Source organism: Rhagoletis pomonella, unplaced genomic scaffold (assembly GCF_013731165.1).
Source record: "Rhagoletis pomonella isolate Grant_MI unplaced genomic scaffold, Rhpom_1.0 Rhpom_scaffold_00002, whole genome shotgun sequence".
Taxonomy (NCBI): Eukaryota; Metazoa; Arthropoda; class Insecta; order Diptera; family Tephritidae; genus Rhagoletis; species Rhagoletis pomonella.
The window spans coordinates 1,860,981-1,888,559 of NW_023458556.1; the positions used below are offsets into that span (position 1 = coordinate 1,860,981).

General features: G+C 36.7%; 1 protein-coding gene across 1 annotated transcript in view; it reads left to right on the forward strand.

The window, feature by feature from the left end:
- The window catches only part of LOC118732411 (teneurin-a), a 108,014-nt gene that overhangs the window by 23,490 nt on the left and 56,945 nt on the right, over positions 1-27,579 (forward strand). The window contains exon 2 of the mRNA XM_036461545.1: positions 1,333-1,359. Within this exon, the coding sequence (XP_036317438.1) occupies positions 1,333-1,359 (27 nt within the window). The remainder of the gene's footprint in view (positions 1-1,332; positions 1,360-27,579) is intronic.

Consider the following 27,579-nt stretch of genomic DNA (forward strand, 5'->3'; position numbering starts at 1 on the left):
CGGCAGAGCATTTATTCTGCTACGCCTCTCGAAAGAGTGTACTTTTTTGTTGTTGTTATTTATTTATGTTTCGTTTTCATCTAATCCGAATATAAATGTAACACATGCATACATATATATTTACCTGTAAGCTAAATAAGTATTTAAGTACGATCGTAAATAACGCGGATAGTATTGTTTTTTGTTTTTTTTTTTTCAAAAGAACAAATAAATTAAAATATATCGCACTCTTTAAGCCAGCGATTAGTTTTCAACAAATCATAAAAAAAAACCATATCTATTGTTGAGCTGCCAGCGTAAGTGTCGACAAATCAAACACACAAAAATAAAAGACACAGTTATTTTGGATTTTCGTTTTAACAGCTTTGAAATGTAACTAAAACATATTTCTGTTATCGATTTTGCTTTCACATTTACCAGCCCCGATAAATTCACATTGCTGTTTTTCCTTTTCATTTTTATTTTTATTTTTGTTTTTCAAATTTCGTTCGATTTCATTCTTTCAATGTGCGTGTCCAAGTTTTGAGTTCTTCAATTTGCGTTCAATGTTGATTTCTAAGCGAATACTTGGTATTTAAGAATGAGATATTTCCCCACTAAAACTATTAACCAAATACTAACCAATAAATAATAAGCTGAGCATTGAGAAATCCTGCCCCGATTGACAAGTGCTTGCGGCATCCTAGGGCCAAAGGAACTACCGACCGCCGATTGAGAAGTCATTGTGTGCCAGTGCGACAGTCCGTAATAGTCCTTATATGTAATTGTCGAATGTAACTTTTCTGTTTGATTTTTGTTGAAGTTCTTTGTGATGGAAAGTTTTCCGTTTCATTTCGTTTGTGTTGGTTTGCTTGCAAATATTTAAGTTTTTGAAAGTTTTTGTTGGTGATGAGTGCATCGGCACTACACTTGGCTTTCGCCAGCAGACTATGCAGGGAATGCATAATAGCTCTACAATAATATTAAAATATTAACAAAAAAAAAATAAAAGAAAATAAAATCTTAAAAGCCAAAAAAAAATTAAGTTCTAAATATATCTCTATTTTATCTATTTATCTCTTTTTACTTTCAATTTTTGTCCTATCTTTTTTATTGTATACATGTCTGTGTACCCTTTGTCGCTTTACGGCTGCTTGGCACAAATGCAATACCGTATATTTTAAAATCCAAAAAAACAAAAAAATAATTTAAACCAAAACACTTTACAAAACCACCAATGATGTGTGAACGCAATAATTGAAATAAAACCACCCTCAACGAAATATTGAATGAATAACCAACAAATACATACTCCAAATGTGAAATGTGATTTATGAAAATTCGTGCGAAAAGTCTCTTCTGGAGTTCATTCACGCCTTGGTAAGTTGACAATTGCGAATCTCAGAGAAATCGATAACTCGATCAGGACTCATACGGGCAACTGAAACCCGACAAAATAAGAACAGAAAACACATATTTCATTTTATAGTTTCTTTCGTCAATGTGTTTCGTTTTCCGATGTATCTCGAAATCAGAACGAGCAAAAACGAGCAGAGGACTTTGCCACTAAATCACAAAAATTCGATTTTACCGCAACACAAAAATACATTTGTACATAAATACAAAGTTATATACATATCTATACATGTATTGATACTATGGAACGAAGATCAGAGATGGGAGCAAACTTTTTAATTTTCTTTTGATTTCTCTCTTGATTTCTCCAAAATAGAACACCAAAAAGCAAACGAAACACAACAACGAAAACACAAAAATGCTGCCAACAGCAACTTGTAAATAAAAACTTTTAATTCTCTATGTGTGTGTGTGTTATTCGCGGACGAATGCCTTCACTCTTAGACGTAAATTAAATATGCAACTATGCAAATAAATAAATAAATTCGATTTGCCGTTATCTCACAATAACTCTTATGACTGTTATGATTATTATATAGTATTATCCATTATTTATTATCTAACTATTGTACTATTGCTATCGAATAGAGTTGTTTGTTGTACTCGTATGTGTACGTGTCTATGTGTATTCTGTTGATTAAATTCCAAGTGTGTCTTGATTTTTCCTTCAGTACGTTTTTGTTGTATATTTGTTTTTTTTGTTTTTTGTTTTATATCATTTTCATTTGATGATCACTAATCACTAACATCGATTAACCACATTTTTCCAATCAGTCTGTAATTTTTTGGCGGCACAAAGTGATCGAGAAGTGCAGACTGGGGCGAAGCCTTGCGCTGCTCCTCGGCCGTTTTGCGCTCGCCTAATGTTGTTCTACTTTCTTATGTACTAACATTTCATTTTTATGTAACCATACACTCGATATGCAGCAAACTATTAACTACGCCTGATATGTACATATTTTTAAATTACAACAACAAAAAAGTTCACGAAAATTCAATTTCAACTCACGTCGTCCAACTCGATGATTATTTTCAATTTTATGTTATGTAATTAAAATCCGTATCTTTTTTGTATAAAAGTAGAAACTTACAATATTCTTTAAAGTAAAAGGCTCTTTCTTTAAACCGAAAATTTCGATTTTATTATTCACACAAATAAATTTACTTTTACACTTTGACTTAAGTTTTGTGCTTTTTATCAAATAACCAAAACAAAATACCCTTAAAGTTATTTTTTTTTTTGTTGGTTTTTCTTCAGGGTACATTTTTTACAGCAAAGTGACCGTACAACAATACTATATTTATATATATATATATATACATATATATTTCTATTTATATCTATCAAATATTTAATAACTAATTAAAAAGAAAAGTTTGAAAAACAATACAAAACAGGAAAAGCAAAATACTTTTGTTCTAAAATGCCATACAACAGAGAAATGAAAAATGTGCTACCAAATGAACCCAAAGCCCCTATATGTATTTGCCACAGCCCAAACCCCAAACGAGTTTCCCTACAATTAAAAAAAATAAAAATAATTCATAGAAATACTTGAAGTTAAAGCATCAAAACAAAAGTAAAAAAAAAGTAAAATTAAAAGACAGGATGTTAAAGTTAACAAACATTGAAAAAAAGTTACCAAGAAACCCTTCACTTCTTCCTCTTGTCTGCGTCTAAAAACCATTTGTTGATCACCACTATCCCCACACGTACACACACACACACTCGTACACCTTGTAGCCCTCAACCAGATCCAACATCCCCACATTCATAGAAGCGTAGTCGCTTCCGTTTACAATACAATACACAAACAAAACAAAAGAATAAATGAAAAATTCTAAACTAAAAAACTTTTACAAATTATCATTTTCAAAAATATTTGTTGCTTTATTTTTTTTATTACTTAAAACATTTTATTTTTGAGCATTTGATGGCCTTAGAAAAACACGGATCGCATTTTAAGTTGATTTAAAAGGAAATCCTACGATAAGTTTCATGTCGCCGCGGGCCTTGGTAAAGTGTTCTAGGATCTGGAAGCAAAATCAGTACGTAAAAATGCTACGTTTGTATGTACATACGCACTATGTGTGCCCCATTTTTCTAAATGTAAAAGACAATTATTTATTCCTAAATAAAATAATTGAGGCCGGGACACCTTAAAGTCAATGGATGGCTGAACTGTCGCAAACCCACTCAAAGCGTACCATTCAACTAACAACCAATCGTCCAGAAATACATACATACTTCTGAAAGCAGTGTAAAAAATATATCTTAGAAAGAAAGAAGAATAATTTAATTACAAAAGATCTGGTTTTGAAAAAATGTCTTCAAGGGCTATGTGAGACTATGTAAGTGCCTATGTTACTTAAACTTTGTAAACACTAGCCCTGGTTTGCTCCTATTCGAGTATGAAATCGGCCCTAAATTTTAGAGGAACTATTTTGATATTTTATCAAACCTTCTCGACCACCCTATCTCCTGTATTTGGCATCATAAAATGTTGAAAATGCCAATTTTTCAAAACATATTTTTGTTTTTTTTTTTGGTTTCAAGTAAATAAATGAAATATATGTATGTACAAATGTAAAACATAATAAAAGCATATTCAGATATGCTTCGTTTTGAATTACCGGAGTTTTTATATTCAAGATAGATGGCAACCCTATTTACTGAAATATTTTCCAATGATTTTTAACTGATTCTTATATTTTACTTAAAGAACGTATAAAAGTACTCGTAGCACAAAGTATGTATATTTAAATGATTTTATTTTTTGACCTTTGCCCCTGACTGATATTGTATAGATATAAACACATTCATATGTTGTTCGTCTTCGCGGCTTCCAGCAAACCAGTGAGTGGGCCTTACCATTCTCTCACAAAAGTGCAGAGTACTCGATTTCCTGTGTTCATTTCCCAGTCCAGGATGGGTGTTGGCATCATCCCAAATAATCTTCGGTCGTCGAGGGCAGTTCGTGCTCTTATTACATTTCTACACAATTTGGCTGCAGTTACTACCTGACCCATTCCTTTTGGGTCGTACAAGAATATTGTTCAACACCCAAAGTTATAGAGACCACGAAGTGTAAAATTATATATACCAGCACACAGCCACCTTGAAGTAAAATGCGAAATGAAATTAAATTACTTAAAATGAGAAGAATTCGGATTGGAGTTAGAATTTCAATATCCTCTCAAATATAGGAAAAAAATATGACCTAGCCAATTGAGTTTTACTAGTGCAGTACCGCCCGTTTAATTTAGTTTTTATGCAATTTCGACTATCTAGGGTACAAACTAAATGGAGCTCGCTTTCGCTCAAAACAATTGAATGGGGGTGTAAATTAACCGGGCCATACTGTACTGCATACAGCACATTTAATACTCAAGCAACTTCTATCGAAAATTAAGGCAAATATCACTTATATGCGTGTGTGTATAGTGCTAGTGCTGATAATTTTGTGTCACCTTTTTGGTCAAAATATTAATTCGCAAATTTGCTGCGCTAACACTCGCTGCCAAGCACGGGTAGACGCAATGAAATTTATTTTCCGATTTCAATATAAACGAATTGCCAAATAAAGCTTTCGCTAACTGGAAAGTCACTAATCTCTGCGCGAAATAAAACAAAAAAATGCAAATTCTCCAACACCATATACATACATACATAATAAATTGCCTGCACTTTGCAGCTTAGCGGCGGAAAAAGCATTTGAAAGCCATTTAGACAATGAAAAAGTTTATGTACATTTTTATGCGGCGTAAAAACGCCAAATCATCACTATAAAAGTGCATAATTCCGGCACTTGGAGCACTCACAAGTGTTAAAAAATGCGGCATGCGGCATGCGGCACTCACTCGTCAGCTAGCATAGTGGCTGGCGTACAAGTTGCCACCAACGGCGCGGCCCTCGCCAGCTCGAGCGCGAAAAACAGCGCGAAAATCGCATTTGTTACGAAATATGCTCGCCGAAGCGCCAACAAACAGCCGTTTGGCGGGCGGACGCGCATCGGATTAGCCTAGGGGGTGGCAGCCTTCTCATTACCTCTCGAATGGTGGGTGGCGCTGCCGGTGGCATAAACATGCCAGTAAACAAAATGTCGATGTGGAAGCGTCACAGAGGCAGGAGCAGCTGGCTCAGCAATCGATGTGTGTGCGTAGGTGTGTGTAGGTGTGTGTGCTATACTTGGTCGACATTGTTATTTGTTTGCAGTCGAATAAAAATAAAATGAAAATGCTAATGCAAGTAAAAAAAAAGAAACAAAATGGAATACCAACAACAACTCACACGAGCGCAGCACAAATGAAAATTGAAATGGAAATGTAAATAGAAATAGAAATAGAAATAGAAATAGCAATAAAAGTATGCGCACACACGCACACGAAATTTAAATAATTGCAAAGTAGATTAAAAGCGAATCAAGTGGCTTTCGAGTGAGTGAGTTAGTGAGCTAGCGGCTAGCGAGCCCTCGTCCATTTACTCCCTCATATGTTTGTATGTATGTATATACATATGTATGTATGTATGGGTAGTTTGGTAAAACCGCTTCCGTCGCGTTCGCGTTCCACCGGCGGGCACAAAATAAAGGTACACCCACACACACACACAATCTACGATCTGAAAAACTGCTGTGGATTCGTATGAGCGCGGATGTATGTATGTGTGCACACACACAAACATGTCGTCGATTAGATTTCGCTTTAGCCGATGGCATTTGCCACAAACAGTCGCAATAACAAATTCACACACACACACACACACACACGCACACAAACACAGACGCTAAAGTGGCATTAGTTGGCTCCGCGCATCGCTTGCATGAATGTGGCGTGTAGGCGGGCAATGGTCTTTGCAGCAGCACTGCAGCTATGAATGCAAATAAAATAGTGCAATTTATTTGCTATCGCAAGCAACTGACACAATAAAATGCTATTTTTCCCACATTCTCATGTCCTCATATGTATGTACATATGTATGTACGACAGCTGCATTGTTGTTGCTACTATTTTTTATGTTGCTGGTTATACTGGGCGCTGCTGCAGTGGTGCCACTTCGGTTGCTGGAGTTTCGGTGAATGCATTGTACTGCCGAGCATGGAACATTTCATGCCACAACTGTGCGCTCCAACTCCTTTGGTTTGGAAAAGGGAGCAGAACGAAAGCGACATGGAAAAAAAGTTCAGTTGTACAGAAAAAAGACAGTTATTATTACTGTTTTCGCCGCCACCATGATAACCAACACATATGTATGAATCGCCGTGGTGTATGTTCCCTGCAGACAAATTTAGAGAGCGTCTGGCTAAGCGCTAGTTCCGCCCTATAAATTTCAGAACTATCTCTGAACTAGTGCAAAACGGCTGCAGAACGGGACAATTGGAACTTGCAGCAAGCTCCTTGCGCCGTTCTCAAAGTTTCTCACATTTAGCGTGTGAAAGCGGAGAAGTAAAATGCACAAATTCTCACTTCTCGAACAATACGAAAATAGCTCCGCGGGAAGACCTCCGACCCTAATATCGTCGGTCGCGAGTTCATATCCCGGCGGAGATAGTTGTAATTTACAATTAAATAAATTTAAATAAATAGAAAACATTAAAATAAAAATAAAAATAATAAAATGCAATCTGTAAAATAAAACAAAAAATGAGAACATATAAAAAATCGAATAATCGAAATTTTTTCTCACAAAAAAACGTATTGTCCCAGATCTGTCCAAAACGGAACCAGCTCAGAACGAGTTCAAAAGTTCTGCAGAGGGGGGCAATTGTCACTTCCCCAAACAGGACATCAAGCTACTTAGCTCGGCGCTGGTTCTGAACCAGTTCGGTTTTCTGCAGGGTTGCTAATGAAGCGAATGTGCACAGGTACATAAATATGCAAGCATACATTTGGGCGTGTACATACATATATACATAAATACATGTGGCGAAATTTTATGTTGAAAAATAAAATTGAAGTCAATTTAATGAGAACTGTAAATACATTTCGCTACCTTAATTCACAAAGACCCTAACCAACAGATTTTTATTTTACAGGCGAAGCAAAAAAACATCAAAAAGGGTAGCAAAAACAGGTATGGCTTCTTAAAAAGTGGCATGTAACTCCATTGTTTTGGGTGCTAACACTTTAAAATCTTGATTAAAGGTTTATTTTAATACATCCTACCAAAATCTGTGAAAAACGCAGTTTTGAAAAAAAAGTGTCGGTTAAGGCCTTTTTGAATATAGATACATAAAGGGAAGGTGAGCTTAACAATCTTCCCCTTGTTAATCGATATTAAAATCTATTACTTAATATGATCTCTGGTTGGAAAATTAATATTGTTCGATTAATTTACTGCGGGTTTTACTTATGTCAACAGTTATTTTTTCCCTCTTGCTAACTTTTCTATTAAATTGAAATAAAAAATTCTTTTTCCCTTTAATCGCTTTCGTGGAACTGGCTATTCGTCATTTATTTAACTTTTTTTTTTGTTCTAAAATCGAGATTTAATTGTTACGTTCCTGTGACTCCTTTCTGATCTAAAAAATATATCTGAAAAAAATTCTTGATTGATTGGCGGTCTGAAACAATCGCTACCAGTCGGAACCATAGATAGTGTGCGATAGTTTTTTTACAAAACACTCCATAGACCATCGTTAGTTTGCGATAACTTCCTTTTGAATTACAAGTATATTTCTTAAAAATTTTCCACCGTTTGCATATTCCAGGTATAGTTATTTTCCCATATTGGTAAGCCTTATTTTAAATGATACAAGATTAAATGACATTTAAATTATAAACTAGTAACTTGATTATTTGTATTTCAGCGGGCGTTCTTTCAAAGGACTTATATTTTCTGCCGAGAGCTATAAAATACTTTGTTTATCAAAATCTATATTCAATTCACAAAAAGCTATCTATTACCTTCTAAAATAAAAGTGGATCTGCATTTATAGCGATGGTACTATTTTCGTAATATTGACGAAGTGACATTCTGGACTTTTCTTACTACTTTCAACCCGCGTATGAATGAAATAGAAAAATTTTGAACTTTGGGCGCTAACTGAAGGTGTCACTGAAGGATCTTCAGCTGCAGCCCTATAGTTTATAGTCCACTACAGCTCCTGGCAGCTGCTGGTTGTGGTTGAATTGGGATCCATGCTTTTTAAAGCGCGGCTGCCATATAGTTGCTATTCTTGTTACTGATCGATGTTTTTGATGTATAACCTCTTCTCCAGCCCAACAATTAAAAAATCACAGAAATCACTACCCTCGGTAGTTTCCATATGTTGTCTTGAGGTCCACTAATTTCTGGTAGGTACCAAAGGCTAACGCAAATTTAATAAGCGTCGATTTTCAAAATTTGATTGGACGCTTTTGCTCCTTCCTCAAACTATGGATAGTCAAACGATAGTGTACATCAGTGGTGTCCAACTGAGTTCGCACCGAGGGCTACTTTGAAACCATTGCTATGCTTTGTGGGCACCGCCTGAATTAACTTCGATCTTAATTGATCGCTATAAAAACCTTTATTTAATAATAAAATTTATACAGCTAGCTAAAATAAAGGAAAGCACATAAGTAAGGAACTTTCGTTTCATTATGACAACATTTTCCGCTTAATTAATAAAGCAGTGTTTCAATTCCTGTCGAGCCATTGGATCGTAAAATATTTGGAAACACTACGATTTTTTTTTTTTGCCTAGGTGAGACCTCAATGACAAATGAATTCATCGAAAATATGTAGAGATAGTCCTTCTTAGCATGTAAATAATTAATATATTAATATAAAAGCTTAACTAGATGGTAGTGCTTATGGGGAATTTACGGAAAACTTACCGTCGCCCCTCAGCGGACACGTCACTCTGTTTGGTTTTAAAATTAACCTCAGTGCATTACTGGCCATTTCATTTCATTTTACTGCACGCATTGTTATTTCTGAATTCTTTCATTTTATTTATGTATAAGGATTTAGTACGACGCGTACATTGCAGTCCCGCAACGTGGCCGCTGTAAATTATTGAAATAAAAATTAATGGGTTTTAAAGCAATGGCTTTGACTAGTCTAGCCGGCGTCAATATAGGAGTGACTAACTCAAAAAACTCTGCTCAGTAAGCGAGTGTTCGTGTGTGCGTTGCTTTCTCGCAGTGCTTTGGTTCATTTCGGATTCTAGCGGCGGCTTTATCACATAATTTCGAGCTTATATTTCTGTGTTGGCCATAACCCATTTCGAAGATAATAATCTCCGTCGCATTTATTTCACAATTCGGAGGTAAAACGAATTGGCGCTGGCTTTGCGTAGGACGGGGCGTATGAGTGACACACTTGCGGCAGCCCGAAATGCACTCTACTATGGGCCACCACCCACCAGTGTTGCCATTTTAGTTCTTTTGCAGTTAGATTTCGCTTTTTTATTTGGGTTTAGCCGGAAAAAAATCCTGTTTAGCTTCTAGCATTTTTCTTAGTCTTTTCTGGAAATTATTTAGCATTTTTAGCTTTTTATTTTTGCTCAAAATATTAACTACAATGGTAAATAGTTTTAAAATGTTTAATAGATTTTAGTGTTAGGTAAAAACAAAGACAAATTATGTGTTGCTATTTTAGTTTGGCGGTTTATCGTTCGTATTTTTTGCCCGTTTAGCTTTTTTTTCTGAAAAAGTTCGAACAACTCTGGCCACCATTTAACATTTAATGTTCGATATGCGAAAGATGTGCTATACATATGTATGTATGTACATTGTACATACGCGGAAACGGGAAGAGTACGGTCCCCCTGAGATTTGCATGATCACCGTGGCCCCCACTGTGACCCATTTGTTTACTGTTTAGTATTAGTGGCAAAATGGCCTGAAAGTATGCCAATCTATTTGCGCCACTCACAGGAACGATTTTACCCGCCTCCCGTCGCTGCAGCGCGCCACGTTACAACGAAAAAAAGACACTCACACCCAAGTAAAATGCTTTTCGGAACACCCATGGCGATTGAAAATAACTAAAGGAGAAGAAGGAAAGAAAACAAAATTTTAAATAATAATATAGAAAACAACAATAATAACGAATACTTTGTTTACGGGACAACAAGTACAATTCAAACCGCCTGCAAACCAAAACCAACAAAAAAAACAATCGACTGAAGCAGTCTTCTCCACCGCTTTGAGTTCCTTTCAATCAGAACAAAACCTATTTATGTCGCAAACTCACTTACTTCCTGTTGCCCGCCCCACTACCGTCGTCATGGCCCGCTGCAGCGCTGCTCGGCGCCATGCTCGTTGCTTGTGCCGCCGCTGCAGCTACTGATTACCTGCCGTTCGCTAGCAGCTACAGCGGCACGCGAGGCGCTTCCATTGTTTCTCTAGCCAGCATATTTCTTTCCATATTCTCCCTTCTTCAACGTGTTTTTGTGATTTCCCGCCGCCTTCCTCGGCAACGGTTTTTACAAAATTTTCCAAAACCATGCGCCGTCACTGTGCGGTTGCTACAAACAGCCTCTCCCCTGTCCGTCCTGCACCCGCTTTGGCTTATTGTAACTGAAGTGTTCTATTACAACAACAGCAACAATACAAATGGGCGAACAAAAGCTAGAAAGTAGCAAAGTAGTGAATAACAAAGCGAAAGAAGTATTTAGTTCAGAAAGTGTTCAGTGGGGAGGTGCGATTACAGCAAAGGAACTGTGAAAAGGAATAGTGAAATGAAGCAAATGAAGAACATTGAAACTATAACAAAGTAACTGTTCAAAATGTTGTCGCTGTCGGTGCTGCTCCTCAAGTACACAACTTAACTGAACTCCACTCTCTGCCGAAAAAGCAAAGGTGGACGGATGGGAGGGGGGCTTTTTGGGGGAGCGTAGAATCTAACTTCCTGTACTTCATCAATTCTATTATTTTTGCAAAGTGAGCGAGCATAAATGAATAAAAGACCAAGGCGAATAATGGCACAAAAGTAAGAAAAAGCAGCAGCAGCGTCGATAGTAAGAAACAACTAACTCACACCCAGCCATACATACATACATACATATGTATGTATGTACATGCAGGTTCTGCTGGAACAAGGCAGTTCATTGTTCCAAATCCAAACGAAAACTACTCGTCCTGGCGGAAGCGAAGACAATGACGTTGCGCTGGCACGTTTTCCGCGCAGAAAGTAGGTGAAGTGTTGAGCAGTTTGCTCCGCCCACCGCACCGCCAGCATTGGCCAACTGTTGTCAGCCAAATGCATTGTTGTAATGAGTTGGCGGCGGTGGCGTCTCATTATCTGCGCTTGCAATCAAAATTATTCAGCGCACAATTGAAAATCGCTCGGAAAAAATATTGTGGCTGCGACCGAGGAAAGCATGCCAGCCATACACGTGCGTGCATACGCTTACATACTCGGTTAATGTTGCAACAAGCGCGCTGAGTGAATTCAATGCATAAATAACGGAAAAAAATGGCAAACTAAAATTCAAATTCCAATTTCATGCAGCAACATTTTGCATAAAAGTAATCAAAAATATTTTAGTTTGCCAAGTGGAGGAGTCGAGCATATTTCAGCGATGGCGGAGGACGAAAGTTATCACGAAATAAGTACATATGCATGTATGTATGTATGTATGTATGTGTGTATGTGTGAGTGTTATGTGCTGTGTTGCGCGAAGATGATTTAACAAAAATATTTTCGTAAAATTTAAGCGAAAAGATATCAGTCAATGTACTTAATGTGTATATTTAACTAAATAAATGGTGCTTGGGCTGGTATTTTTTGCAGATGGGGAGTTGAAAGTAACTTAAATATTTCATCCGCGCTGCTAAATGCCAGATCTATTTCCCTTTTGCACCTAGTCCTGCAGTTTTCAGTTTTATCTACATAAAGTGAAAAAAAAGAAATCTTTTCAGCTGAGACAATGTTTACTCAGCATTTTGTATAATACAATTTGGGAGAGTTTAAGCGTGCTGCTCATTACTCAGTGTTGTATTCAGCTTTGTTGCTTTAGCAACTAGGAATTATTTCGTTCGATTACTACCTTTATATAAACACTTATCAAATGGAATATTAAATAATTTACCAAAGCTTAAATTGCTAGAATTTACATATAAAAATTTGCCACATTTTGAAGCTTTGCATCGGAAAACCTCTTTTATAACCAAAATGTTTGCATCTACTATAAATTGACAAAAGGAAGTCAATCAAATCTAATGCTGGATTTCCACTAGGCATTTAATGGCAAAAATGACAAATGACAAAGTCGGGCATTAAAAAATAATCGTGTCATTACATTAAAAAATAGACATTAAGTTCATTTCCACATGGCATTTTTTTAAATAGCATACATTTTTTGTCATTTCAATGCCTAGTGGAAATTCGGCATAAGAATTCAATAAATAATAATTTGAAAATAGTAATTTATTATAACTTGTAAGACAAAAATTTAAACTTCCTTAAATCTGCAAAAAAACCTCTACAGAATAAATTCATTTCATTCAAACTTTCCTTAAACGTAGAGCAATAATTGCAATTGCTGCTATTAAAATAAAAACCCAAAACACTTTGCCTCATTTTGTCGAGTATATTTATATCTAATTTTGTTTATAACGGATTCTTGGCTTCCCCAATCGCTTTCTTTCAATTAACACTTCTACGTAAAAGTTTTAATGAGTTTCCATTAAATGTAAAATTGCCATTTTGTGCGTATTTGGGTTCGCTCTAAGCCATGAAGAATTTTCAACTTACTTCAGTATGAAAATCGCGGAGTCAACACTTCCATCTCTATAAAATAAACAACTCCTTCCGATTGTTGCCAGGCGTCAATGCGGCGTTGCCAACAGCGATGCCAGGCAACCAGCAACTGAAATGTAAAACTAATAAACAACTTGTAATTTCAGCTTAAATTACAAAACATTAACATCCGTTTTACGGCCCAACAACAAGAATAACAAACAACGCATTGATTACGGCGCCAATAGCCCAGCCGAGTGTGTCCTGCAAAACTCGCGTCGTACAAACGGCCATCGGTCGGGGAATGTATCGGAAGAATTTCATATACTTAATAATTATTCTACTTTATAATTGTTTAACGGCCGCTGTGGTGTAGTGGTAAGCAGGGCCTGGGTGCAAGCCCTGGTCAAAGCAACATCGCAAAACGGTTTTTTCTTAACAGCGGTCGACCCTCGGCAGGCAATGGCAACCTCCGAGTGTATTTCTATGTTTAAACGCCAATCTATTATTATTATAATTATTACATTTGGGCCAATCGGAAATTTTTGATGTTTTTCCAAAGATTCAATATTTTACAATTTCCTGGATTTTGCAATTTGATTTTTTGAATACCCCAAAAATTATTAAAGTCACAAATTTCGTGCTGGTCTCAGGGGTTATAGATAAATATATATAAAAAAAATAAAAAATAAATATATAATCCAGTACTTAATTTAAAAAAATTTAAAAGAAAAAACGTATGCAAGTTTTTGGCTAAATTTTGGCTTCCATTCCCCCTAACTGATCTTAAAACAACAGAGAATCGCGGAAATTGTGAAATTTAGAACTTGGCATAACTTTTGAAAACCAAAGTTTTATTATTTTCCATTAGCAGAATTTCGTTATAAATATTATAAAAAAGGTTCTGACCAAAATCCAGCCAAATCAGAAATGATCGATTCCAACCATTGGTCAATTTGACACGGATTAACCCATTTACATAATTATAAAGTATATTCTACTTGAATCTACGCCCGCTTGCGCCGCCAGTTTTATAAAAGCAAATTAAAAAATTTTTATATTATTCGATTATTGGGCAAAATCAAACTCTCTGGCCCTAACTCCGACGTAAAATATTTACCTCAAATGTAACGCCAAAAATAAGTTGGCCAGTTTTTAAGAGCGAAAATGCTTATGTGTGTATGTATGGATTTGTATTCAAAACAAAACAAAAAACTGCTCAGCTTTAAAAGCAAAAGTGGCATTAAATAAAATTTTCAGGGGCCAGCTGTCACTATTCTCCCATTCTTCCCGTAATTTAGTTTCGTGTAAAAGGCATTTTCGGCATTGCTATGTGCCAGATCCCTAAACCAGCTCGTTTCGGAATAGGAAACTGCTTTACACACACACGCATACACACGCACAGAGCCTCTTATTTTTGGAGACAGTTCAACGCTGCTTTTTGCTTTTCGGCATTTAAAATGAATTGTGTCGAATGCCGAAAAAATATGTCTACATGCCGCAAATAGTTTTTTACGCCACTCAAACTGACACACACACACACACACACACACACACACTCAGACTCACTTATGTAAGCAGGCATAACAAGAGATGCAACTCGGCAGGCGAAAGCATCGAATGTCGTAGGCAAGGATGTCGACCCATCCGACTACTACCAGCACTGGCGGAGTCACAACCGAGCAGAGCAATTTGCCGAAAACAACCACAGGCCAAGTAAGCCCAGCTCAGCGACTCACCCAACCGCTTCCGCTTGCTTTCGTATTGCCTATTTATCTGGGCTTTTCGAGTTTTTTTTTCTGCCTTTCAGTTTTCCACTTTCTGGCGACGTCTGCATGTAGTAAAAAAGCCAACTTATGTTAGTTTATCATGATTTTTCGTGGAATTTGTACCATGTAATTCTTGGCACGAACAATTTTCTGCGCCGCGCCTCCACCTCTACTCATTACAATCGTCCCAAGCGTCGAGGCTCTGTGTTCACCGCATTTTATTCTTCTTACATATTTGTTTGTACTTGTTGTTGCATACATATGTGTTGCCGCTGCAAGTTTTTCATTTCTGGAATGCGCTTAGACAGCAACAGCGGCAGTCCATTGTCCTGAATATTGCAGTGCATCCTCCTTATCTGCAACCAAAAATACACGGCGCACGTATGAGCTTAGGTATGTATGTATGTATGTAATGTCTGTGTATGGCTTGCCAATGCTAGGCGGTAACAGGCATATCGAGTCGAACTCCAGGACGACGTAGAATGCCGGCGCAGTAAGGAGCACAAAAATGCAACAAATTCCCGGCATTTTATTTGTTTTTGCATTTTTTCATTTACTTTTGTGTGGCACAAAGAAAGTATAAAGGGAATGCAACAAACTCGCAGAGTTGATGAGTATTTTCCCTCTTCTTGGTCCGGCCCTCCCTCCCTTCCTCCCTTCCACCCTCCATCGTTTCAATTCAGCTCTGTGTTATTGTATGGGGTGAGAACTTTCGAACACACGCATACACACACACACACACACATATACACTGGATCCGAGTGAACATAGTCTTCGTTGGCAGGCGATTTGCCAGTCACTCATTACGTCCGTCCGCCTGCCAGATGGGTGTGTCGCGGCAGGCGGAAGGCTCCTTCTCCATCGGCTTTTTGTTGCACCATTCGCCTTTTTATCTTTTTGGCCCAATGATGATGGCAGTTACCAAATGGGTTTCACACACACACACACATCGTTGATTGCACGCGAGTTTGTGCGCCGTGAATGTTGTGCTTTTTACGAGGCGTTCTTGCAACACTCAATTGCCCGCCGACTTGGCAACTTTGTGGGCTTTTGCGGTTTTATGATTTGCGGAAACGATTCTTCGACGGTGTTTTCGAGACAACATTGCGATGAAAACTGATAAATTTAACGTACTGCACGAAGCAGAATAAAACAAAGTAGTCCATGAAATATACACCGCTTTCTATATCCTGCCTTAAAGTCATTCGGCAAAGTGTTATGAACTGGAAGAATCTTAAAGTTTAACTGTACCACGCAATCGAGAGTCGCAGTAGCCCTCCAATCTTACAAGTAAGGAACGAAATCAAGTAGTTAAGAAATCAAAGAAACAAAGAAAATTGCGATCCTATCCCTTTTCTTTGTGTGCATTGTTGAATTTAGTTTAGTTTTTCCCTCAATGGGGCTCTGCCAAGAAATGCTTTGTCCATTTCAGTTTCGTGCAACCGGCATAATTGCTCGTGACAGCCTACAAATGTACTTCCATCAGAGTGCGCGGCAACCCGCCACTACCTCGCTGCTGCCGCTGTCCCTATTTCTATTTCATTGTACAACTTACAATTAAAATAATTAACTTTAAATGCTACAAAAAGGTTCACTCAGCAGAAACAAAGCCGACCTGCGCCGACATCGACATAGACATGGCTGCCAAACTATTTTGAAAACGCAGAACTACTGGGGTTTACAGGAAAAGGTCATTAAAAAAGAAATTTAGTTGAGTGAGAGGAATACAAAAACTGGACTTCATTTCTTTTAAATATCGACTGTGCAGTGAAAGGACAAAAGCATGACAATCCATATGCTGCACGAAGTCGTGATTATATTGCCATTTAGATCATACAACTGCTGGAATTAGTTTATTTTCTGATTGGTTATGACATTATTTCTTAAGTGATTATTCGTTTTAGGATAATTACAAAATTTTATCTTAAGTGGGGTCAAGCCGTATAACTCTCCTGGGCCAGCTGCTATTTAACCGGTCTAACCATAACTTATTTTAGAATTAATCGTGCAACGATTTTCTTAATGTCTGAAATTCTGCTATATTACAATGCAGCGGAGGGAGACAAAAATGGCATTTAAACCAAATTCAGTTGGAAATTCTCATACTAAATCAAGTGACTTTGGGCCAGTAAGCCTTTCATGACTCTTTTTTTTTGGTCTCAATAATTAAGAGAATACTTGAAAGTGAGGAATATTCCCAAGTATCATTCGTCGACAAAGCTGTGACTTCTAGCAACCTGCGCCCGAGCGTAACTGCCTCAGCCATGAAAGTTGTCTTGCATATCCGATTCCTGTTAAGACCCATTCACGAACTGAACCGCTTCCCAACCCACTTCGCCACCTGCCATGAGTTAGAACGAGTTCACCCCGAATTGAATGGTAAATAAATTGGAAAAGAGGAAACGAGTCTCCTTTTTTTCTGTGAAGCAGACAGCCCCGCAAGTTTTAGCCTCACAAATGGGCAATGCGATAAATCTTTGAACAAAATTTCGGCCTTGCTCTTAAGTTAAAAAAGGACTCTCTTGGGGAAAAAAATAGAGGCGGATACACCCGAACGTTGCCGCATTGCAAGAACATAAAACATAAAAAAAAATTTACTGCATGTTTTATGTCATTGCCCGGCTTTAAGTAAAGGAAGATTACGCACACTTTGCAAAACACTCCCTCAAGGCCTTGCAAATATCTCACCACCCGGGGATGCTTTTTGACATCTGAAGAGATCGTTAACAGCATATGTGATGACAGCAGGCCTATTTGATAGTGTGCGATCTAATCTCCATTCATTCCGGCCTAACCAAAACTACAAACCCCATAAAATGGGCAGCAGCTTTTCTGAAAGACGAGCCGCTCTTTACTTCGCCTTTATTTGCTTGGAATCTAGTAACCATGTAATAATTGTGAGCCTGGTTTCATACCTAATGACAGCATGAATGAATGAAAATTCCAAAGACTGCTCTCGCGTGTTATTCTATTTATTTGTTATAATAGTTTTAAAATCAATTGAATTTAGGCCTAAAAAGATGAAAATAAAATTATAGTTTAAAAAACTAAAATCTCGCTTTTATTACAATGTAAACTAAAAAGTAAAAAATAATTTATAGAATTCCAAAATTCGTTTAAGAGGAATAGGAAGTTCGCTAACTTGGTTTAGCTAAACTTTTAAAACCAACCTAAAATAGGATTAAAGTAATTGACAATAAAATTAATTTTGCGGGAAAACAAAACGTTTGGTGCTTCTTAGATTTTATAGTCCTACTATTTACAACACGCAATATTACTAAACAGAAAACGAATAATTCAAAACAATTCCGGTAAAATTAATTTTATTGTCAATTACTTTAATCCTATCTTAGGTTGGCTTTAAAAGTTTAGTTAAACCAAGTTAGGGAACTTCCTATTCCTCTTAAACGAACCCTGTATTTCTATAAATTATTTTTTACTTTTTAGTTCATTTTGTAATAAAAGCCAGTTTTTAGTTTTTTTTTTTAACTACAATTTTATTAAAATGTCAAACCTCTCGTTCCTACTAGCCCTTCTGCAACGGAAAGACCAAAGCTCAGTGAGTTGATTAACAATGTATAAAGCAATAAATGTACTAAGTACAAATAACAACAATACATACTTATACCTTTGTATTTATGTATGTATGTGCACATGTATTTTAAAAATTACTGTCATTATTTCCGACACAATGTGACAAGCGGTGGACGAACAGCTGAACAGCTGAACAGGCGGACAGAACAAACGACGGCCCATTGAACAAAACTGTAAAAGTATTGGACGAACGGCACATGCAAACGAATGAGAAACAAACACATCTACATATATATATGCACCTACCCTTTGTAAATTTAAAAAAAAAAAGTGCTGCAAATAAACTCGTAAGTATTTATTTAAATTCAGTCTTTGTGCTACAACAAGCAAATGCACCTTTATGCTCGCTTGTGTGGTATGTAGCTTGAAAAAAGGAAAATCCGCGTGTGAAAGCGAATGAGCTGTGCAGCTGCTATATATCAGCGAATACATGTGTGTGTGTTTGTGTGATTTAGTGAGCATTCATTCATAAATCGGTTCGCAAGGATTGCATTCGTCGGAAAAATGCAGCTGAAAGTAAACATATTTATGGTAATAGGAGCATACCCGCACTCACATACGGACCTATGGACACGTAAAGTGCAATGTGGATGAGGTAAACTTTAAAGCTGGATATTTTTCTTAGAAACATGTCAGGGAGGAATATCTTCCCAACTAGAAATTATTCTGAACCTATACGAAAAAGATAGAAGATAGGCTAGAATGCCGAGAATGAGGTATTTTGAGCGTAGACGAAGTATCCAAGATAGATCGCAGTATTGAAGGGGTAGTCCGCCCAGTGGTTCTATAGAAGTCGGCTGGTATCACCCGGAAGGACTCTTGGGTCTAAAAAAATATAACTTCCATGTCATCAGTATTTGGAAACAGAATTCAATAACGATTTCAGTACAAAAATTATAATTTATTAATTTCTTTCATTTACATTTTAATTAAAATCTCATACGGCATAGGGAATAAATACAATTTCGCAGGGATTTCTTTTACAATTGAAACAGATTTTGAGACTTCCACGATTGGGAACTCCTTGACTAATTATTTGGGAAAAAACAATTAACACAGTCGAAAGTAAGAAGAATACAGTTGACAGCCATTTAAATTAATAATTTTCCTTTAAAATATGGATCGATCCATATCAGACAACACATAAATTAATATTTCGAAGCTTGCACAAAATTCACAAAAACTAATTAAACTTAAAAAATGTTCCTCAAAATTTCTATTTCGAAATTTTAACGGGATTTCCTAGAAAACCTTTGAGTATGCAGTTTTGTAGTCCACTCAATTTTAGTGCAATAAAGTGCAGGTTTCAAGTCGCTAAAAATTATCGTTGATGTTTTAGAATTTCTTTGTGGAGGGTGTTGCGCATTTTCTACCATATAAAAGTAAATTTTGTTCATGCGTAACATACAATTATTTAATAGAGGAAAAAGATAACGAGAAGGAGACGCCCTTGTAAGCACGATGCAGAAAGTGAAGGTGACACCATTCGCGGACCGCTAACCCTCTCTTCGTTGATTTGACAGCATCCACCCATTCGCTGATGTCACACAATACTTTTGTTTACATTAACTGTTGCCAATTTTTTGCTCTTCGCATCAAATTTAGTGGGTATTCTCAACGCGAAAATTTTTGAGTTTGGTGCTTGGTGCGTTTTTGGTGCTTTTGGTTTTATTTTGAAGGCACCAAATTTGGAGATCTTAAATAAACGGAAGCAAAATTTATAGCAATCGTAAGTGTGGTAAGCAACTTTTCAAAAATTTAAACAAAATCATGGCACAGTGCCAATCATAACCGACAACAAAATATGTCGCAGCACCATCAGTCATGCCAGAAGAAATTGACCGTCATGCAAGAAACATTGATTTTTATTAATTTGAATCGGCATCCATACAATAAAATTATGTATGCATATCAGGTTCATAAAATACACCAATAACAATTTGGTGCTTTTTCAAATTCAAAACTTGGCCATACTGCCTTGTGTTCGATGCTTCCTCTTTTTTTTATCGAGTTCGTCTTGCTGTCTCATTCTGGTTTGGTCGACGTCACGGCTGGTTGCTCTCAGCCCGATTGGCGCACACTTATATTCTATCTACAGTCAATTTAATTAACCTTCAACATATATACGAGCTTGAATTGCAGTCTATATTTAAATTCATTCAACTATTGTATTTCGTTGAAAAATTTTCATATAATTGATACCAGAACCTAAGGCGAGAGGATGTCCACTATAGTAAAAACAACTGTGATACTCTGAAACACTTTCCTTAAGTGCATTTCCAAGATTCAAGATCGATTAACCCTATTTCGCTGACATATAGATTTCCCAAAGTGAGAAGCCGTATCATATCTCCTTCCACTTTTGGCAGAAAGCCGACGAAGTCTAGTACCTTGGAATTTCCCTTGATAAGAGACTTAGTTGAAATTCGCATCCCGCCAAATCTCTTAATAAAGGTCATGGGGATTAAACTCTAGGTTAATAGAAAGCATGGCCCTACAGTTTAATGGTTGGCTTTACTCTCAGTCATATTTAGTATCAATAAAAACTGTTTAAACCGCGGCTGTGGGGATGTCTCTGGACTCCGCTACATATTTTTGTTGAAGTATCAGCAGCATTCAGATAGCTGAAAATTAAAATAGCTGGCTAAATTTTTTATGCAACTAAGTAACTGAAAGAAAATTCTTCTTTATGTAGAAGGCCCAATATGATCGGAGCACATTGTTTGTGACTGCGCAGGGTTGGTTGGCAAGACTAAGATTAAAGTATTTAAGCTCGAACCACTTATTAATAGCAGTACGATTACCCAGCGTTTATTAAAGACAGGGTTTGTAATTTGGGCTTGGTTTGATATACCTAATTTATGAGCTAACTAATTGATATCGAGGGCTTATATTGCACTTTTTGAAAAAATTCTAATATAAAAATCCACCTAAGACTTAACTGTCATCGGTGATATTGGCGCTGTCCTTGTATAGCGCTTTACAGAAAAATTTATTATTAAATTGTAAAGTCACAATCAACATCAGTTAATGACCGATAAGTCCCAGATGGGTTCCAACATCACAAAGTAATTTTCGTGAAAATTGCAGACAGAGGGTATTGAATATAAGCCATCGATATAATATTTTGCTTGGTGGAAAATATTCGCATTTTATACTGAAATTATTGTTTCTTCGACTAAAAGCTAAACAAACTAACTTGCCCTAGGAACTGTCTTTACAAATTATTTTCAGACTATACAATTTCACCCCACTATCGCTCAACATTTTCTTGTAAAATAATTTATGCCAATAACATCATTTTGAAATGCAGTTAAGACACTTTTGTAAAACATCTTATTTATGGAGTTCTTTCTGAAGCCGAACGTAAAGCTCGGTGGACACAGACCATTACAGGCAACACATCGATCGTTGATTCCAAGTTAATTTTTTTATGTGGATAAGTCTTCGAGATATTTTCATATTACCGTTATTCTGCTTAAAAAAATAGTGGTTGCACTTAATCACGTATATCCTACGAGACAATTTAACTTTAAATGAAATACAGCAAATGAAAGCTGCCATGGCGTATGAGTAACATTATTTCCTGCTCTTATTCATTCCTTTTTTTCTTATGCATAGACTTTCTTCATTATAACAGATTTACACAAACGAAAAAAATTAAACCAGAATTTGTTATTTTTCCCCCCTGTTAAAGACCCGTCTGCAGCTTTCATGAAAAACTAAAAATTCGTATAAAATGACGCATAAGAAATGGATAAGAAATTTTCTTCTATCAAAATTTATTAAAAGAGTATGCAGCTCAGCAACAGCAAAGTACTTTTTCTAGCAACAGCAATAATGAAAAATATTTCTTGTGGCTAAAATTTTAATTGTGTTTTCAATTTTGCATCAAAAAAATAAAAATCTGGAATGAATAATTATCAGAAGCTATCAGGCATATCCAAAAGTGGTGGAGAATTTTGTTAGCTTTCATTTGCCACATTTCGTATTAAGAGGGTTCAGTTTTTTCGTTAGGGATACTTGTCTAAGTGGACCCCCTTTTTGTTTAGCATTATAACGGTAAATTGCAAATATGCTTATCCCTTTTTTCTGAAGACCATTGAAATTCTTTGTAACATCGGTTGGCATAGTTAAGTTTAAAAATAGTTTATTAGATGCCTTTTTACACACATCCGTATATTTAACTGCAACTTTTTGTGCAAATAGGCTTTACGATTCAGTTTGTACTTTTGTTGTGTAGCTATCATTAATGGATTTTCTATCACATTTCTTATTGCTCATTGCTATGACAAACGCAATCCCAGTCTTATACTCGTACATATGTTTCCATTTAGATGCGACTGAATAGTCTTGAACATCTGTATACAGCTGCTGCAGCAAAGAAATGGGCCACTCAGCTCAGACAAAGAGAAGAAGTTAACTGCAATTACCGCATCCTTGCAGAAGGCATGTCTGGCACAACGAGCAAATTGCTTGCCTGCAAGAGGTGACAGCGGCCCTAACAAAGTGACAACTGGACCAACTTCAGTTGGCCTCCTTTTCGATTGGCCAGTGCAAAGAGACAAGCAGATCCGAGTGTCACAAACTTTGTTTGATTGCGGTAAAATGTAAGTGCATTTGTTTCAAAAAGTGAAGCAGATTTGCTCATAGAATGTGACAAATAGCGATCCCCATTTCAATCTATGGTTTTCCCTTTTCCCATCAGTGCCATTTCTGAGGCGAACAGTGAAAAATAAAGCAATGCCGGGTACCCAAAGGACACTCTTGCTTTATTCTTTTTATATATGTACATACATACTGTTAGAAGCATTTGAAATGTTTCGAGTACAGCGAATGAGATTTAAACACTCTCTTTCTTTTAAGCTGAAATATTCATAATTGAATTTCACAATGGCATTTGAGTAGAGCGCTACATTTACTGTATATGTGGAAGCCACTTGAGCCAGAGGATAAGTGCTCATTGCAGGCAGCAGTTGTGTGTACATAAATGTAAGTTGCGCTGTAAATGGGCTACAAGTTGCACATACTATGTGGCAGACGGCAAGCAGCTGGCAGCTGGCGGCTGGCGGCTTGCGACATGAGGCATGAGGAGGCCTTCTGTATGTTGTGGGGCCTTCTGCTGTCTTCTGTTTGATGAGGGGCTCGAGAATGCGAGTGCGCGGAAAATTGCAACACTCAGTGACAGCTTTTCAAGTGTCACTTTTGCATTTCACATTATGTTCACTAATACATGCACGCCCAACACGCACACACGAACAGCCCAGCAAAAAATCGGTAATCGCTTTTAGTGGTAAAGTGTTCTAGAACGCATTGCCTTGTAATGCCTTCTAATTGTTTCGCTTTTTTTTGGGCATTGCCGGTAATGCATAGTAGAATTTTCTACAATAATTTATAAATTTCGCTGCTTTGATTCATTACGGGGAATGCAAAGTAGAATGCTTTACCGCACTCAGCAGTCTTGCTAGAACTTTTTGCACCAACCGGCTAAATTGGCTAAAAACGGCTGAAATTTTTGCATGTTTTATTTAAATAAATCACAAGTAGAAAGACTAGTAAATTCAAAAAACTATTTTTGGTTAAAAAGGGTTATATGGAGCTAGGCTTTACATCACAAGTCATGTGTGTTTTACTTTAATATAAAAGAAGAGATAAACTACAAACTTATGGTGTTTTATTTACTATTGAAAAATTTTGCCTACTTATATTGTAACATTTGCAGTAGGGTACTTTTCGTTCTGAAAAATGGCTATATTAGTAGAAAGTATTAGACTTTTGCTTAGCCAGAGGGCCATATTTTCAGAAAGAGTAGAAGAAAACGGGGCAGCATTATTTCGAAAAAAAAGCCATTAACTTATATCGATAAAGCCGGTAGCAGTGGTCCGCGGCTTCAGCACAGACAATTCAACGGATCCGGTAATTGGAGAGTAAGCGAAAAAATTGCTCTCAAAAATGGAAAAATGTCCAGAAGTACGGGAACGCAGAAAACACATTTCGTACACAGAATTTGAGAAATAGCTGATTCATGGGGTTTCTGTTGTTGGCACTTAAAAGAAAAGACATGGAAATTGAATTTCGGTTTCACAAATTATTCACAGGTCGAAAAAAAAAATTTTTACGAACTACGCAGGCCGACACAATTTGGCCAAATCTCAGAAACAGAAACCTTTACAAAATTTTCCGCAGGTTTTCGGTTCGCTGAACTCGAATCTTAACTCAGAATTTCATGGTGGGCTCTGAAAAGTATATATAACTGAAACGTTCAAAATACGATTCATCGACGAGAATAAAGATATTTTAACAAACTCAACGGCATTTTTAATGATAAAGGTTATACTTTAAGCTGCTGGTAATGGCTTTCTCCGAAATAATCAAAAATGGAAACATATATATTTGAATTTTAAAAAAACAAGGCAAATAAAAAAATCCGCTAAAAACGGCTAATTTTTTACTGCGAAAGGGATAACAAATCGGCTGCCGGCTAAACAGAATTTTGTCCGGCTGTTTTCTGCCACCACCGGCTAAATCTAGCCGGAAAACGGCTAAACTGGCAACACTGGTAGTCAGCTGAAAAATTTAATGAATACCCAAAAATTCTTTACTGCCGTTACTTTCTGTGGAAAATTCTATCGCATAAAAATCATGTTTTGCTTTGCTTAATTTACAGCAAAGTTGGACTCAGTCAATGAAGTGCTGTACATGAGTGAGGAAGTACAATTTCAAGTTTCATTAAATATGTATCTATGAACCTACCGATTTTTAACTAAGATCTAAATTCATATATACACATGTATGTATAAAAACTGATTTATAAAAATTTGAATCTTTTAAGACAATCTGCATTTTCGGCTTTCAATTTAATATACATATTTAAGTATGTACTTATCCAGGCATTCTTCATTAGTTTCTCTGTAAGGCATTCGTTATACGCTCCTCTGGATTCGTTTTATCAATGCGTTCTCCCTTCATTCGAAGGTAATGCTGTGGGTAATGGCTTACGGCCAATGCCATACGCCCATGTTAGAATAACGCCTTCTTGAAGCGAAAGGGTAAGCGATTCCCATCGCCTAATTCGATGCCATTTTAATTTCTGTGGTAATCGTGTTTTGTTGCTGGGACCAGAGCGCGCATTCACAGACCGATGCATGAAATGCATAAAAATGCTTCGGCTGCACGAAAGCGCTCCGCACTAAATTAGTGTGTACATAACTCTCTGCACAACTGCACAAAGGACAAGTCACAGCTACACACAAGCGCAGGCCCACAAAAACATTGGAACACTGCTCAGCACGCCCAGCGAATGACTGAAGCTCGGAACACTTTGACGACAACAAGCGATAAGCAGCATCTCTCAAATTTTAAATACACACGTTCTTACGGACACAATTATTTTGACGACAGCACGACATCTTGGCTGCAGGACTGCAATTGTCGACGTCGCCAAATTAAATCTATTTCTAATTTTGCCGGCGACAATGAGTAGATGTAGTGCTGCAACATTAAATTGTCGCAAAATTAATCACAATTTCTTGATTGTTCATGTTTTTCTTATTTACTTAAATAAAAATACACAATTTGTGAAATAAATATACCAAAATGTCAAACTTTAAAATCAGCTGTTTGCTATGTCGCTGAGGTCTTCAAAATGTTTAAGAAGCTGGCTTCAAGGCGACATTTGTCGACAAAATGATGTCGCTGTCGTTACGTCGTGAAGTTGCAGTCGTCAAAGTGTTCCGAGCTTGACTGAAAAGCCGCTTTCACGATCCTGCTGCACTACGTAAATTTACAAAGTGCAAATTATGCGCTACAAAGCGTTACTTTTGTGCGGGCAAACTTAAAAATTCTATTTAAAAATTGTTTCTGCAATGAGAGGAGGTATGTATGTATGTATATGTAAATGGCTGATTGTGAGTGAATGAAAGAGCGAGTGGGGGTGGATGGATGAATGAAATGGCAGTGCATAAAAAGGCAAAAAGGGCAAATCAAGGTGAGGAGCGGAGAAAAGGGTTGATAAATGGGTAGATTGGTAGCGTTGGTGAAGGCACAGGAAGCACTTCATCGCCAGAATACGGACATATCAGGCCCGGCCACAAGGGGGGTGTTGTGGGTTTAAACCCCCAACTTAAACCCCTTAGCCTGTAAATGCGCGATAAACTTTTATTTTTATAATTAAGAACTTCTTTATCGGGGCACATAGGGTGATTTGAAATTTAATGAAATTAAAACCCCACACTATGCCAGACCTCTTTTCACTTGGAAGCGGTTGCACGGATTTAGATGAAATGTGGCACTCGAATCGCTTATAACTCTGACTTACATTTGGAATATTAAGACTTTGAAATTCAATTTTGGGCGTCTTAACGCCACGCGGGTTCACTAGCTGAACCTATTTAATGGACTTTAAAATACCTGTATAGAGGTATTTCGCGGTGCTGATGAAGAATCTGAACATAGAATGATCATTTTTGAAGAGGGTTGCCACCTGTTCTAAAGAAATTTAATTAACAAGTTGAATAACAAGTCAAATGAGATACTTCTATATGGGTGTCAGTAAAGGGATGTTTGAAAAGACTTTTTTCGAAATTAATAAAAAATGACTATTTTTATGTTTTTTTTTTTATTTTGATCTAAATTTTTTCTACAGAGGACAAGTTAAAATTTGAAAAGGCATTAACTTGTATTTGTATTTGTAAATGAAGTTATTTATGTAAATAAAAAAATTGAAAAGTTAGTAATTTTTAATAATGTTTATTTTATTTAGTACTGTAATTTAAAAATTGGTACATTATATTTAATAAAAAGTAATGAGAATTGCATCGGGGCTGAAAATGTCGGATGCATCCTCTTGACTTTCATCTTCAGTTGAAGAATCTAGCATGATGGCGAGATCGTTGCTTAAACACCGCTTACAAGCCAAACCAGATGTGTCAGGTTTTTCTTAAGCATCATTTTAAAAAGAATTCTTCATTCTAATTTCATTGGCTGTTTCAGAATTTAGGGAACCTGTAACATCATCAGCGTTTTTCGATTTAATTTCTGTAATTCATTTTCAATACTTTCTTCTGCGACTGGTTTGAAAAATTTGTGCTTATAGCGAGCTAAATAAGTGGATATGAAAAATAAATTATTATTTTCCAGGAATGAACA